Here is a 16,806-nt window from a genome sequence, read left to right on the forward strand (position 1 = left end):
CTGGTGGTCCCCGGACCAGCCGTTGATTACCAGCGGTCTTTTGTAACAAATGTGCAATATGCACACAAATAACTTTGTTATACTGCATACTCATCGTGTTACCGATGATAAAGGCTCTGTTCCATTCAGCGTACAGTAGTAATTCTCAAACTTTTTTTTATTTTAAAGGACCCCCATAACTCCGAGTGTACAAATGGAACATCTCAGAGTTACACACCAGTGCGGAGCCATTTGGAACTCAAGGTCACTTTGAGACCCACTGGGCCAGGGAGCCAACACGCACAGTAGAAGCACCCTGACTCCGTTTGACCAAAATGGAACAGAGCCTTCATTAGCATCATCGGTAACACCTGTGAACAAAGTAGGGAATGGGCCCAAAGTTCTTTCCAAAATGACGTGTGTGTGCATGGTGCGCCCATTTGAACGTGATTCGTATACCGTGACTTTCTTCCCCTGGTGCGTCTCCAGAACGCGGACGCCGCGTCCGTTACTGGCGTCCCCCAGCGCCGGGCTCCTCAGGGTGAGCCGGGGCCGGGTCTCCTGCAGCTGGCCGTTGCACATGTCCAGCACCGCCACCTCGGCGCCCTCGCGCACCGCCACGCCGCAGTTGCACGCCACGGCGTGGTGCCGGCTGCCACAGTCCCACTGGCGAGCGTGCACCTCGAAGGACCTGCTCAGGCTCTGGTACAGCACGAAGGACCCGGTGTGGTGGTTCTCGTAACGCCTAGGAGGTGGTGGGCACAATCACAGCACAACTCACTATTAATCAGGGTTCAATTTGTCAATAGAACAACGACAATGAAAAAGCAACACTTAAGTCCTATACTTCATTGCACAACAAATATACAGTAGTGGTGCATAATATGGCTTCACTATTTTCTGAGACAAAACAACCAAAAATACAAAGAAATTACATTTTTTGAAGAGAAGTTTGCCCAAAATAGGGAAGCCATGGACAATACAAAAAGAAAACGAACGAATGACCGCCCCCACCCCCGTAGACTACATAATGGTACCGCGGTGGGACTCTGGACTGCAATTTTAACTGACAAGCGCAGTTGAGTCATCACTACATAACTACACCCTGCCCCCCCCGGGAACAAACATCCTCCCATTAGCGGACCCCATCTGACCCAGGTCGACAATGTGTAGCTGTCAGTCAAGAACAGAAGACCTGCACTGGGCGCCAAACTCTTATGACTACGTACTAAAATAACCGTAAGTCCAGCAACGGCTTTCAATCACACAGCATGTCAATAATAACTGCTGGCTGCGTGCGATATTGACAATGTAATATCCATATCAAAAGCCGTGGATAAGGCCCCTAATACAGCAATTGAGGGGCTCCCCAGATGACAGTGATGTGACAATTCATGGGCTTTTAAGACCTCTTTATTACCCTAAGAAAAAAACAATATTAAGTCAAGAAAAGAAAATCAATTAAATGGAATGGAATGAATGACCATTACTGCATCAAAAGGAATCTAAGAACTGGTCAAACATTGGCCAAATAATATAATAAAGAGGCAAACATTGTGATGAAATGGCTGATCTCACAAGCGCTTGTCAGGTTCCCAGTTTAAATACGATTTGTGGAGGGGTCCCCAGTTCAAACAGAATAAGGTGGAGAACCACTGATCTATTCTAGGCAGGTCATCCGGACACCCAGCGTGTCGACCGTATACGGACCTTCCGTCCAGCGTGATGATGTGTGGGTCGGTCAGAGAGTAACAGATGGAAGTGGGCAGGTCCTGCACCGTGACCTGAGAGGGCGACATTGGAAGAGAGTGGTGTAAAGTAAACTTTGTGCTCGAATACATTTAGAATTCCGGACCGGAGTATAATAATATATCTAGATATTGCAGTAATACTTTTACTTAATTAGTAAAAAACATGCGAGTACATTTTCCACCACCGCATTAGAAGAACAAAGAAGAGGTCAACACCGCTCTCCCTCTCCTCCTCCCTGTGACCCTAGTATGTGAAGACTTTGATGTCGGGCGGCTGAGAGACTGCTCCGTCTGCATTGGGACACTTGTATCGCGCCATGATTGATTATGGAAGGTAATTGACGGTTTGGATGCAGACGGATTGACTCTTGTTTAGGTGGTGCCCGGCGACCAAATAGGGTGTGTGTGTGTGTGTGTGTGTGTGTATCAAATGGAACCAAATGGACCCGTGTTCTCTTTTAGAGTTAAATTTACGCCGAGTTAAACACAGGGATAAATTAACAAAGAGGATCTCTGGGGTCCCAGAGATAAAAAAAAGAAGGGGTAACAAAATATCAAATGTTCTGTGGCCTGATAATAATAATAATACATTGAGAATCACTAGACACTAGTTTAGATGGATTGAGATGTAATCTATGGATTCTGCTGAATTATAACGTTGATATGACTGATGATGTAACATTTTACAAACAGATGGAGCTTACAAAGCATTTAAACAGCCTTTAAAAACATGAAATCCCCCTGCATCCCTGGCACTCAGTGGTGAAAAGTAACTAAGTACAGTTATTCAAGCACTAGTGTAATTGACTTTACTTGAATTTTGCTTGAGTATATGTATGTTTTATACGTTATAAATAATATAAATAAGAGCATTCCACACTTGGGTGGTGGTGCTGTAGAGGGATAATTACCCACTCATGACGAAGATGTGACCGATACATCATCATAACGTTAACTTTTTTTACTTTCACCCTGTAATTTAAATTAAGGGCTTAAACAGTCTCTCTTCCTCTTGCCCATATTTGTTATGAAAGTGGGTGCATGGTACTGGTACCAGATCGTTGTTCTGGCTCCCTCTAGTATCGTGGCTGTGGGTATCGCTCACGGTTTTGAGGTAGTTAGTCAGGTATGCGGGCAAGGTTGCATTTTTTTTTTTTACAATCGACACCCACACTGGCCTCACTTTGAGAGGAGCGGGGACGTAGCTCCTCCAGAGGCGCGGCGCCCCGGGGCCGGGCAGAGCGCTGAGCAGGCTGGGCCGGTTCCCGTCGCGGGTGAAGTCGCTGACGGCGGTGAGCAGCACGGTGGCGCTGGCGCAGCGGCCCTGGCCCTGGCAGCTGGCGCCGGGTTCCAGCGACGCCTGGCAGGAGGACAGCGCCACGTTGGGGGCCTCGTGACCCCCCAGGCCGTCTGGAAGGAGGAGAGGGTCAACAACAAGACGTCGACGTCGTCAGCGCGCTATAACCACCAGGTCAAACTGTCACCAGAGACCCTATGTGTTGGTCTCTAGTGTCTTATTCTTTATCTCATTTGTATTCTCTCTCTTTATTATTATTATTAATGACTGACACTCAAAATAATTGAGTTGAGTGACAACCGGAAATTATGCCCATTCATTCATTGGAAACATTTGGTATTGTTGATATTGAGTGTGTCCAAACCAAATGGACATTTGATTCCATTTGAACACTCTCAGAATTAAATCAACACTTTTACAGGAGTTTTACAGTGTAGATTGGGGTCTAACAAAAAAATATATTAAAAAAAAGCAATTATTAAGTAAGGGAGTCTAATGTTCTAATGCATGTCAAAACTGGGGGTCGTTGCATTTTAAAAGGTTGACAATCACTGAAGTAAAACTATACCGGAACCTCAATCTACACTGTGGCATGTGTAACAAGCCTGAGAGTCAAGAGATCTAAGAAACCCATTTAGATCTGACCTGGATCGCTAACGCTGAGTGCCAGAGGAACGCCACACTGGTGTTCAAGCTGCGGTCCGTGGCACGGGATGGGGACAGTGCTGTAGATGGTCACCTCGTGCTCCTTGCCGTTCTCCGCTATGTGGAGAACATCAGGAGAGAACTGCATGCAGGAGAACAGAGAAGAATCAGTACAATTAGCCCAAAGGCTAAACCCCACCCCAAAAGCGATTGTCCCATGCCAAACCAAATAGTTTAGCAACCATTGCTAAGCTGGGCATGAAGCTTTCATCACCTCGAAGCTGTCAATGTTATTCTGCATGGCCGTGTTGTTCAACACATACTGTACACATCTTAACGTTGGGAAAGTTACACGGCTGAACCTTGCCTGCTCATTTCTTTGTTTAATCGCTTGCAAGTTCACTCGTTTATCCTGTACTAGCCCTTACCCGTTGTGAGATATTTTCCCCATCTTGTGGCCGCGGGGGGTACTGCACCCAGGCGCATTGCCCATGGGATCGTGTGGTGATGTAAAAACAATATTTGTACAGTAAATATGACAGTTGCGTCTGTAAAAAGTAGCCTAGGTCACTTCTGGGAGCGTGCAGAATTCTTTTGGCATGGAGAGATGTGTGCTAATAGTGTGGCTCGGTCGGAGATAGACCACGTACAAAGACCACGGCTGTAAACGGCTGTTTTTATTCACTAATAAATTCATTATTAATCATTAATGTGTCAAATGGAAAAAGGGCTCTGTTAAGACCTCCATATAATCATGGTCCATGCCTGTGTGAAAAGTGGGAGTGATTCGTGCAGTCAATGATGAGATAATGCTCTGTCAGTGACATTCAGACAGACATTCAGACATTCAATGAATTATTGTTTAGATGAGTTCTCTCCTGATTGGATGGAATTAGTATCCAAGGTTCCCAACCTGAAAATGTATTTTCTGGTTATCTAAAGTGCTATAGAGAGACGGGAAGACCCCTGCAACTGAGCAAACACTCTTTAGTAATAATTCCTCGGAATCGCCTCAGATGGCTAGGACATGTACTGAGGATGGAGCAGGACTCAACTGCATCACAAAAGGTGTTAAGATTAAACCTGGGAGGCCCAAAACCACCTGGCGCAGAACTGTGAGCTGGAACAGGAGCTGGAACAGATGAACCTGTCCTGGGAGAGAGGCGCAACATGCTGCCAAGGATCGGATGCAATGGAGAGCGCTCATTGAAGCCTTATGTCCCGTAAGTAAGTACTCGGAAAGCTTATTTTAACAAGAGAAAAATGATGGAACCGTTATTTACCTATGAATCATAATAAATAACGTGTTTCTATGATACAGTACTGAGCTTTTAATTTAAATATATATATATTATATATACCTTGAGTCCAGCATAGAAGCTCTCACTCTCTCGTGGTGCAGATTGTACTTGACTGTAGTTGGCTCTGAACGTTGACACACTGCAGGAAAACTGTAAACGCAAAGGATTTCAGTGCTTTGACTTTCCAACCTTTTTGCCCCACTCTTAAAGCTGAGACCCCCCCCCCCCCCCCACCATACATACGCACAAACTTGTATACAGTACTTGTCATTCAATGAACAGGGAAAACAGCTGATATACAAGCTAAAATGATTGTAGATCTACATTCCGATTTAAATCTCTCAGATTGCAGCTTGAACCACACCACTGTTCCTCAATGAAACAGCCGAGTCATGACCAGTAACACAATCCTCATGATATAAAGCAGTGATTCTGAAATGTTTTCATTTCAAGGACCTCCAGTTTGGTCTGCATTAAGGCCACAGACCCCCATAATTATCAGAGTAACAAGCCCATAAGGGTCCATTTGATTCCTATCAATCATTGATCCCACTTTGAAAACCACCAATATAGTATGTCAGCACTATTTAAAGCAACATTAATAAGCTTTATTCGTATAGCATATTTAAATGTGAGAAAGTGCTTGACACAAGAATCCACAACACAAAGATACAAAAAAAGACCCCAATGCATAACGATAACATAAAACAAGAAATGCGTTCAAACTAAGAGAGCTGGGGGTTAAAAGAAGCTTTCTAAAAGTTGAGTTTTCAGAAGGGATTTAAAAGTAGGGGAACAGACTCCGCATGCTTTATCTCCCTGGGTAGGGTAGATTCCAAAGTGTCGGGAGTTCTGAACACAAAAGCACGATCCCAGTTTGCTTTCGAAAGACACACTTTGGAACGACAAGCAGTGCTTTGCCCCCCGAGGGCCCGTCATAGGACACGCCGTCTATCTGGTCCAGCTCTCCCTTCAGTAAGTCCGGCGCAGCGCAGTCGTGTCAGCATGACGCGTTGCATAATGGCTGGCCCCGTTGGTGACGTACGGGTGAATGTGATCCAAACATTGGACTGATTGCAGCATGTCGCGCTCCTAACATTACACACTTGCTGCCGTCAGGCAGAAACCTTGTATCTCCGTTTTTTTCGACTTTAAATTTTTTCTGGGGTTTTTTTTGCAAATGAATGCCCTATACTTCGTCGTTCGACACTCAACAGTGTCACGAGAAAGTTGTAAAAATAATGTATGTGAAAGTGGAAGTGCGTAGTTATGTGTGTTTGTATACAAATTGAGATGAATGAAACATTTCAAGAGCTTGCTCCCTAAAAAAGTAACAGATTTGGACATACAAGATTTCCACCCGACAGCGGCAAGATTATGGCCGATGACGTATTGGTGAATTGGATCCAACAGTTGAGCGCGTGGCGTGCCTGACATAACACATGGACACCGTGCTGAGTGCACCAGAAACGCAGAGAAAGCTGTCACCTTTGACCCCCGGCACAGCTGTGACATAAGCAAGTGTGAAACGTGGGGCCCCAGAGCAGTGGTGGAAAGTAAATTTATACTGCTCGGGGTACTGTATGCGAGTACAGGTGCTTTTACTTTACTATACTGTATTAGAATTGTCCGATACTTCTACTCAAGAGGCAAATGTTGTATAGGTACTTTTTACTTTTATGTAGGGGAGCATTGATTGATTGAAGTATTTATTAACAGTTTGAAGAATTACAGTACATTTCAAGCACAACTCAAAAAAAAGAAAAAAAAAAAAAACTGTTAACTCTGTGAGTGGACGACCAATAAAGCACTAGACTCGTTTACAAGAGGGTCCACTTTGTTCAATTCATCATAACATTTAGAGACATACAAATATACACAAAAAAAACTGCAGTCCTATGAAGTACAAAGTACCGGTACTTCAAAATTGTACTACTTAAGTTATTTCCCACCACTTATTCTGCTCTCATGTACTGCATGTATACTTCTCTCCTGCATTTCCAGAAGCATTGAGAAATGCACAACGTCAAGTCAAGTAGAAAGCGCCACAAAGTTGTACTCGACTTACATGAACGCCAGCATCCATATTCTTTCTGGGGAGAACGTTTTAGCCAAAAATAGCCGATCTACAAGCTCACGATGAGTCATATAAAGAGACTTGGATGGGGGGAAAAGCAGTCAAAGTCCAGTTCTCCAAGAACACAGGGGCTTAAATACAGTACTTGAGTAAATGTACTCTGTTACTTTCCACCACTGGGTGGGTGGAGGGGGGGGGCTTAACGTGTCCCAGACAACATGCGTGTCCAAATATGGCGAGGAGCGAGTGGTTGGCCTCACAGCTGGACGGAGGATAGGAGACCGTCGGTGCGGTGGGCGATGACATCACCTGAGTGTCGCGTTTGGGAGGGATAATAAGCCCCCCCCCCCCCCCACAAAATTTGTTCCAAGGGGACCCGTGGCTGTAGGGCAGAAATCTCATATCTCTATATTTCATCTCTATTTTTTTCCCCATAGCAAAAATAGCCTTATCTATACAAGGTCATAGAGACAGTCAGGTTGTTGATCGATTGTTGATGTTGCTGTGCGACAAATTACAGAAGAACATCATCCGAGAACTTGGGTCACAAAGAGGTCTTGAACGTGGTGTAAAGTGATATTTCTTTGCTACAATAAGTGATAAATAACTATATTCTGATAATAATCATTGCTATTACAGAAAGTTTGTTTTCCAACTTTATTTTCATTAAACACAAAATAAACCGGAACTGGAACAGATTGACGCAGATAAATGGGTTCGCTCTCTTATAATTTGAGGAAATGGCCTCTCACCTCTCCTGAAAATGTATTTTCTGTTTTAGAGACCCCCTGTTCCTGAACATAGACTTTATAGCAATGATTACTATCAGAATATATAAACAATTAACCAACTAATATCACTTACACTAGTGGTTAAGCCATTTTGGGCTACAAGCTCGTAGCTCGCCACTCGGTGGGTCTGCTATTTTAGAAAAATGCTCTTGAGAAAAGGCAGCTTAAGTTCCACAACGGCCTCAAAGCCCAGGAGGGATAAGAGAATAATGATAAACGTGCACGCACACACACGCACACACACACACACACACACACACACACACACACACACACACACACACACACACACACACACACACACACACACACACACACACACACACACACACACACACACACACACACACACACACACACACACACACACACGCGCAATGATATAGCCATTCAGAAACAGAACTTGCGGTGCACTGTTGGGTGCACAGTTCAAGGTTTAAGTGGTTAAGCCACGTCGTCTGGGATTTTGGATAATTGTCATAAGCTTATTTAATAACTTTCTAAAATAGCCAATCTACTTCTTAATATTCTACAAGCCTGGATATTAATAACCGATCTACAGGCTCCCGCGTTGTGAGCTTGTAGATAATGACATGGAGGACATGGAGGTATTCGGCAGGTGGCATTTCAGATTGTGTGTGCCGCGCACTGCTGCCCCATCATGTATACCATACCATAGCACAGCACAATTTAAATGAGAGAGAATCCATTTAAATAGAAAGCATGTGGAGGGGGGGGGGGGAGACAGGCTTGTTTAAGCTGGATCTGATTTCACAGCCCTCCATCTCTCTCTCTCTCGACAGGTCACCATGATCCATTGTTTAAACCCGCCCTCACCTGCTCACGAGCGGGGTCAACCTCGTTCAGCATGCCTTGATCACACTGAGCCTGGCTCTCATTACTTCATACCGTCGTTTGGATCACACGTGGTTCGATTGGAGTTTTGGGAAGAAAAATAAATTGCGGCACAGACATGCAGCACTAGCGACGTTCATCGTACTCTTTTAGGAAAGATTGGCCTTTTTTATTTTGCTATATTTCGTGCAACAACATACGGTACTATATACACTAGTCGTGCTTGCCGTGTGTCGCTTTTGAAATGCCATTTTTACAAATCAAACCCATGATCATTAGAAATGATGCTAGCAATAGTGTTACAGTAACAGCACAGCCCATTATAGTTTTTTGAATTTCAGAAACATTTTGACAAATCTTGAGAATAAAGTATTTTCAATTGGGGTTCGATATGCATCGATTTTGGGGTCCTTGGGACCTTGACGTGGAAGTGTTTGTGAGAACCAACAGCCTTTAACCCATTCTGGGCGGGAACCCCTTTTGGTGTTAGCATTACGTTATGCTTTAGCTATTTAAAAATAGCAGATCTACAAGCTCATAGCGCGCCACCGAGTGGCGCGCTACGAGCTTGTAGGTCTGCTATTTTTGAAAAATCGAAGAACGACTGACATTTTTAAAATCTGATCTCAGGTCAGAATGGGTTAATCAGACCAGTGTGTGTCCAGTGGACACCTCGTATGAATCTGATCTCAGGTCAGAATGGGTTAATATCACTATATAATTACCGTCTCTCCCAGTCTGAAGTGCACCCCGTCCATCTCCACCATAGAGAAGGTCTTCAGCGTGGACTCCTGCCTGACCTCGGCCTTCATGCTGTGCCCGATGTGTCTGGCCCACACCACCCGGTAGCCCACCGCCATGGCCTGGTGGTCTGGTGGGCCCGACGGAGGGGCGCTGACCCTGGCGAAGGAGCACCTCAGGTGGACACTGCTGCCGATGAGCTCCGGGCTGATGACGGGTCTGCTGGGGAGAGCCGGGAGGCTTGCTGGAAAGGGGAACGCCATGATGGTGAAGAAGAAGAAGAAGACAATGAAGACAATGATGATGAAGAAAATTGAAAAAAAAAAATTGACATGGCACGTGATTTCTTTCTTAGTTATTTGTACAAAATAAAAGGTTAAAGCTCGATATCTGTGCATTTGAGTGAAGTAAACAAAATCTGTAGACTGCATCTGTAAAGTCTGACGCTAATCTGGAAGTTGGAGGAAACCACATGCAGTTTGAAGAGGATACACATCCAACACCAGACAATATAAATCGTTGTCAGGCAGAAACCTTGCAAACCCTTTTGTAAAATGATACCCTACTTCATCCTACAAGAGTGTCACACAAAATAGCAGATCTACAAGCTCACAGCTATTTTCACTATTTTAAAAACTATATATATAACTATATAATAATAACAAATAAGAAGAAAGGAACGGTTTTGGACATACAAGGTTTCTACCCGACAGCAACGGAATACAATCAATTGTATTTTGGCTAAGCAGCTCTCATTCCCATGAGAACACATGCCCTCTTATCAGCCTTGTTTACTCTCTCCTAGCTAGGACTGTGATAAAGACAGAATGCTTTCTCACTTTTCCTCTTGAGCCACACATGTTTGTTTGGTTTTCATTTTCTGTTTGGCATAACCTCATTTCCTACTCAGTATTCCCACCTGTCGGTGTTCAGTCATTATCCAACAGTTTGCTGTTTAACTATGCCGGCTAAGTTAGCAATCAGTTGATCTTGACTTCTACTGTTTTATATGCATACGTATATTCATTTCATTTCATCATTTGGACAGAGACAATTGGTTGGTCAAACATACTTTTATTCCTTTCAAAGTCCAACAGTTTGACAACATAGTAATGATAACTCAAACACCCACTACTCACACCATACCATCCTCATTTCCTGGTCAAAATTTCACAAAAGAGTCACTACTGAATCCACTGCTCCTTTTATAGGTGGAGGATTCAATTGGGTTGCACCATGTTGCAGGGGTGCATGGGTCTGGTAATACATACTATTTAGTATGATTACAACGGGACGGGTTGCTTAAAACCTGGTTTGTTAATTATTTTAGGATTGACAAGGATACTGTAAATGTTTGAAATGTTTTCTGGGTTACATGTTCACTAGTTGTGTATGTGAATGTTTGGGGGAAACCCGTCTCTAGACAGATGGTATGGGCCACTAGTGAGAGGCCTGAGTTGGACTTCATGTAGTCAGTCCATGGTGAGACATGGGGAGGAAAGGGGCACAATGCGGGAAGCTCTGCCCTAGGACAGTGTAGGGACTGGTAATGTCCACACTGGATGCTTGAATTTAAGCATGTCATTTAATTTTGTTATTTTCATTTTATTTGAAAGTTATAGTTTATTTTTTGAACCTTAATTTTTGGAAACCTTTGGTGAAATAAACTTTTGGCAACGATGGAGATCTTTTGGTATGTCATTTTTCTGTGCACCTAGCCCTCATCAAACGGACTCATTTACAAGGACACTCCATCCAGACATAATCATAACGACGTGTACTTATATTAACCATTTCAGAATGGCATATGAGAATAAAACTGAAACAAGATAAATAGTGAATGAATAATGAATGAATAATCAAACCCCACTTAATGAAGTTCTGAGTTAGTTTATTTTGTCACCTTTGCATTGCCCGTTGATCTCCACTTCACCCGGAGGGCAGAGTTTTGGTCCAAAGTCTGGTGAAACTGCAAAGAAATGTGTGGATTCAGGAATCAGTTGGAAACAAGAGCTTGACACTCTGCTCTACTGAACAAACATTAAATACATGCATACGTACATTTCATTATCTCAGTACAGACTTTTTCTTTAAATCCAATTAGTCATGAAAGTATTGTAGTCTCCATGCGTGTGTGTGTGTGTGTGTGTGTGTGTGTGTGTGTGTGTGTGTGTGTGTGTCTCACTGTGTCTGCAGTCACTCAAAGTGTACTGCATCATTGTCAAGTCATGCAGAGCAATGCCAAGGTCAAAAAGGTAAATCATTGATAAACACGATAATAGCCGACCTACATGATCCGCAGAAACCCTCACCTCCAGTGAATACAGTAGTGGCACATTGGATTATAGTGAATGGAGCAGTGAGTAGCAGGACCTCCTGTACAGAGCGGATACCTTCTTCAGGGGCGACTCAGATTCCATCAGGGCATTCACCCATGATGCACTGCTGCTGTTAGTTAGCCAAGTTTTTTCTTTTTTTTTAACTTGCACTTTATTCTTTATTGCTTGCTACAAAAGGAGGGATACGCTGCAAAATACTTTTATTTATTATTGCGGCTGAGAACGTGCACCAATTCTACGGAGTACACACCGGATCTCTGTGTGTTTAGGGGGGGGGGGGGAGGTTTATATTAGTCTTAATTTCATGATTGGCCGGTGCGACCCTTCGGTTTAACTATATTGCCGAGCTTCACTTAGTTTGTGCTGCGTTGCCAATGTACAGCAGGTGGCATCGTGTGTAATGGGACATAAAGTACGAGAGCCGTGGTCATATAGTGAGGGAAGCCAACGAAACCGGTGGCGTGAAGCAAAATGCAAAGTTAACAACGAGTACATCAGATAACAGAAGTAATTGTACAATGAGAGGAGAGTGCACTCCCAACCTGCATGGCCCCGAGTAGGCTGGCACCCATCTGTAGCATATTTAATGTAAAGTACTTTCTGTTGAAAGTATACTTTCTGTTCTTCCACTTAAGACCTTTTCAGCTCAGTTTCTTGCCCTGCGGGTACCTTTAGCGCAGTAGCCCATGCAGCCCTGGGTGGCTTGCAGGTAGTAGATGAAGAACTCCCCACAGTTGCGCACGGTGATGGGGATGCGGAAGAGACAGCAGTCCTTGGCGCTGCCGTGGAAGAACTGCCATGTGGCGCACGCCGAGAGCTGCCGGATCTCCCCGGGACGCGGCAGGGAGCCGTCTCTCAGCGACAGCCACACGGGTGCCTGGGTTCCGCACCGGTTCATCTGCACACAGAGAAATAATGGTTCGGAAGACGTTTCTTTGAAAAGGATTTTTTTTTTTTTTTTTTACTCAATTGTTCTTCGTGGTCCTTTTTTTTTAGGGATCAAGTGATTATTAAGGGTTCTTTACAGAACCATTCAAATTAAAGCAGTGTTTCTCAACCATGGGGTAATTGAGAGGGTTCCATGGGGTCCCCAGCAAAATGTGTTAATACAAGCGCTGTGAGCTTGTAGATCAGCTATTTTCAAAAATTATTGAAAGAAATATTTTAACATTTTATCAACACAGATCTTGTATGGGGGGTCCCTAGCTAGCACACAAAACATTTCAGTCCTCCTGACAGGAAAATGTTTAAGAACTTTCAAAAGAACCTCGGTCTGAAAGGTTCTTTCTGGGGCCTTCTCTCTCTCTCTCTCTCTCTCTCTCTCTCTCAGTGAGAGAGCCAGGACGGCGCCTGGGTTCCGCACCGGTTCACGTGAGGAGAGATGAGAAGACGCAGGCGGTTATTAACCTCAGCAAGGGGTGCAATTATCACCCTGCACCTGGCCTGGGGATGAGCGCTACAGGGATGTGCTTCTGACATGATGGCAATCAGCTGCTCTTTGGGCCGCACACAGAAGATGTTTGATGTTTTTAACCATTTCAAGGTTGTATAGTATACTGTGCTGCCGCGCCAGTTGGTGACATGTTGTACCCTCCAAAAAACCAGTGGCGGAAAGTATATTAAATTACAGCTTTGGAGGTACTCGAGTATATGCTTTTTCTGAACTTTTTCTATTCTGTCATTTCCGATTTTAGTGTTGGCTTTTCAAAAATAGCAGATATACAAGCTCACAGTGCATATATCTGCTATTTTTGAACATTTTAGAAGTGTGAAATTGAAAATGTTTAACTGGTTCTCACCTTTTTCAATACTATTCCACGTTTCAATATTATTCGAAAACTGTAGTCGACTAGTTACTAGTAACTTTGCTGATTACATCATTACAAAACATGCATTAACCACATTAAGCCCTTTAATATATTTTGGCGGCTATTCAAAAATAACAGATCTACAAGCTGTGTAAAGTGCTGCAATGACCTGTTTTGGAAGAAATTTGACAAATCTGTGAAATGAGACATTCTGCAACATGATGAGTACTGTGGATATAATTTTATGTCAAAACTTCTACTTAAGCAAAACATCTTAGTACTTCCACCACTAAAATGAATTTGTGCTTGCTAGAAAATAAAGAAATAAAAAAACTAGGAAAGCTAGTTGGCAAATGTATACTGTAGCACGAATACAGGTGGTAAAAGTTAATGACTGTGCTCTTTAGTACCATTAGCTCAAGAGCTGACCGGACACAGGCACTAATCAGGTCGTAATCATGTCATTTACACTGGTGTAAACACAGCTTTGGAATGTTTTAAACAATAGCCACTTGTGTGTGAAGATGCTCATCTTCCCATTAGACTTGAGTTTTACATTTTAATGGAGTCTGTATTTAGACAGTTACAATGTTGCAATCATAGCTGAACACTAGGTATGGGAAACAGAAGGTCCCTGGTTTGCCTTCCGGTCCCTGAGCAAGACCCTGTTATGTTATGCTAGAAGCCATTCATCTCATGTTATTCATTTCTACAGAAATCCATAACATTTATCTTCTTATCCAGAATTCAAACCCTGGTCTCGCCTTTTTGTTAGGTAGTTCTTTGTGTAAAGACGTGCTGGAGACACTCCTCTTCACAGCGATGAGCGTTGTGATTCAGCGCTCTAGTGTAGTGTTTTTCGGCACAAAATATGTAAAGATTTGGGAGAGGAGTGCCACTCATCAATGTCACATTTGATACTCCTGCCTGAGGCTGACAACCTGGTAATTTATGACCAGACTTTAAATCCTTACCACAACCACGAGAAATCCAGCAATTGTTTATTGCTGGCAGCAATGCTGGCAGCAATAAACAATCTGTGTGCTTAGTAAGAAGCATGATATCCAAAGTGCACAGCCACTAAAAGATGTAATTTTTTTTATTCCACAGTTTTTGTAACCGTTTAGTTTTTTCACCCAGTGTCAATTGTCTAATGTATTCCTGGGCAATACACTCCCTCGGCAAATCTGGGGAGAGCAACGGACTGAGCTTCCTTCAATGCATGAGGAGTCCAAGTCGCTTCTTTTCACCCGGGAGTTTCCCCGGTTGGACCTAGCGTGTGGAAGGAACACAATATTCCAACCAGTTCCTTTCCCCATATGGCCAGGGGGAGGCAGTAAAGAGACCAGGATTACTGCATGTTTTTAATGAGGGGACACAGGGAGAACATGCCAACCGCAAGGGTATATGGGCACTGATGACGCGGAGAGAACACACCCCCACAGCGCCCACAGCGTCCGCAACGGGAATCGAACCCAGGACCAACAAAAGCGTTTTCCGTTGGCATGTTCACGCTTAAGTCTGCTTGTTCTGATTTTCACTTGTCGCTCTGGACAAGAGCCTTAACCCATTCTGAACGGGAACCTATTTTGGTGTTAGCATCATGTTATGCTTTAGCTATTGAAAAACAGCAGATCTACAAGCTCATAGCGCGCCACCGAGTGGCGCGCTACGAGCTTGTAGGTCTGCTATTTAATGAAAAATCGAAGAACGACTGACATTTTTTAGAATCTGATCTCAGGTCAGAATGGTTTCATCAGACCAGTGTGTGTCCAGTGGAAACCTTGTATGAATCTGATCTCAGGTCAGAATGGGTTAATTTGAAGTTGTGTCGTCTTACCTCCACACAGGTGGTGGGCATCTCAGCGGGCTTGTTGTTGATGCTGTAGCGATACCACCCGGGGGAGAGGGAGTGGTCACAGATCAGGTCCTGGATGGCCGTGTTCTGGATCTCCGTGGAGTCAAAGTCCACACTCCGGTGCGGGTTCCGCAAGGTGCGATGGCCTCCCGGGGTACACTCCGGGGCAGCTAGGAGGGCACAGAGGTCGAGTGGTGAGTGGAGTAGAATGTGTACTGCTACCTTTTTGGTAGCTCTGGACCACTAACATATTTCAAACAATCCTCAAGGACCCCCACCTCCCCACAATAATATTTAGTAGCTAATAATAGTCCATGCGCGGGGATGTTGCACACACAAACTATGTGCAGACGTGACCACAACTGGCACTACAGATCCCATAGTGGCATGTGGCAAAAATGCTAATGAACAGCTGGGAATTTGGAGCCGAGTACAAAATCAGCTTCAATTCATTTTAAGAACCACTTGGGGGAGAAAAGTGTGTAAGAGTCCCTGTCCGCCGATTGGATAGTATGTCACTGTCTGTCTGTACCACACTGAGGGCTACTGGGGGTTGTTGCTGACATAATAGATGGGAGACTGTTTTGTAATGTAAGCTACTGTGCTTTATTGACCACACGCCGGCTGACCACAGATCGGTGCACCAAGTCTACGAATGCCCAGCCGTGGGTCAAAGACAACGTCCTTAACAAGTGTGCACCACTGAGGTAGCACAATTAAGACAACTGGAAACATCTGCCAATTAAATTACCCTGGTACTGCTCTCTGAGTCATGGCCCCACTGATGCTAATAAATTGGGAAAATGTGGGAAAAGTGGTGAATTGGCGTCCCCATTTTCTCTTCGCGAATATGCCAATGGTGTACAACAACAATACATTCAATTACGTTCAAAATCAGATCTATTGGTCAACCCACTGGAGGGGAAAAATGGATGAGGACAGACATAATGATATTTAGAAGTTTCCTCATTTTATACGATAGTAGGATAGTAGTATTAGTAGATATTATATATATATAGTATTTTGACAAATCTTCTCTTATGGGGGTCCCTGGCAAAAACTTTTTTCTTTTTCATTTGGGGATCCTTGACATGAAAATGTTTTAGAGTTCAAGTGGGAACTAGAGGAAAGTCAGTGAAAGCCGCTGGAGTCTCATTGGGCTTAATATGGGGTGAGGTGAGACTATTTTCCAAACACGCTGAATTAGGGCTTTAGGGATTTAGGATGCATTGTGTCAACAGAGACAGCAGGGGGGTGGGGAACCCGTGTCAAACCTGTGACTCCTTCAATGTGGGCTTAGAGGAGCCAAGATTATGTTCCACTGACAAGTCCTGCACTTTCTTCAGTTCACACAGTAGGCTATG

General features: G+C 43.9%; 1 protein-coding gene across 1 annotated transcript in view; it reads right to left on the bottom strand.

Annotated features, from left to right (window-relative positions):
• LOC308311725 (von Willebrand factor D and EGF domain-containing protein) overlaps positions 1–16,806 on the bottom strand; it is an 81,161-nt gene that overhangs the window by 54,121 nt on the left and 10,234 nt on the right. Inside the window, exons 2-10 of the mRNA XM_080758511.1 lie at positions 15,425–15,612; positions 12,446–12,674; positions 11,341–11,406; positions 9,422–9,681; positions 5,034–5,123; positions 3,673–3,814; positions 2,914–3,140; positions 1,690–1,763; positions 439–724 (exon numbers count right to left, since the gene is read on the bottom strand). Of these exons, the coding sequence (XP_080614637.1) occupies positions 439–724; positions 1,690–1,763; positions 2,914–3,140; positions 3,673–3,814; positions 5,034–5,123; positions 9,422–9,681; positions 11,341–11,406; positions 12,446–12,674; positions 15,425–15,612 (1,562 nt within the window). The remainder of the gene's footprint in view (positions 1–438; positions 725–1,689; positions 1,764–2,913; positions 3,141–3,672; positions 3,815–5,033; positions 5,124–9,421; positions 9,682–11,340; positions 11,407–12,445; positions 12,675–15,424; positions 15,613–16,806) is intronic.

Source organism: Protomyctophum bolini, assembly GCF_963924005.1.
Source record: "Protomyctophum bolini genome assembly, chromosome: 24".
Taxonomy (NCBI): domain Eukaryota; kingdom Metazoa; phylum Chordata; class Actinopteri; order Myctophiformes; family Myctophidae; genus Protomyctophum; species Protomyctophum bolini.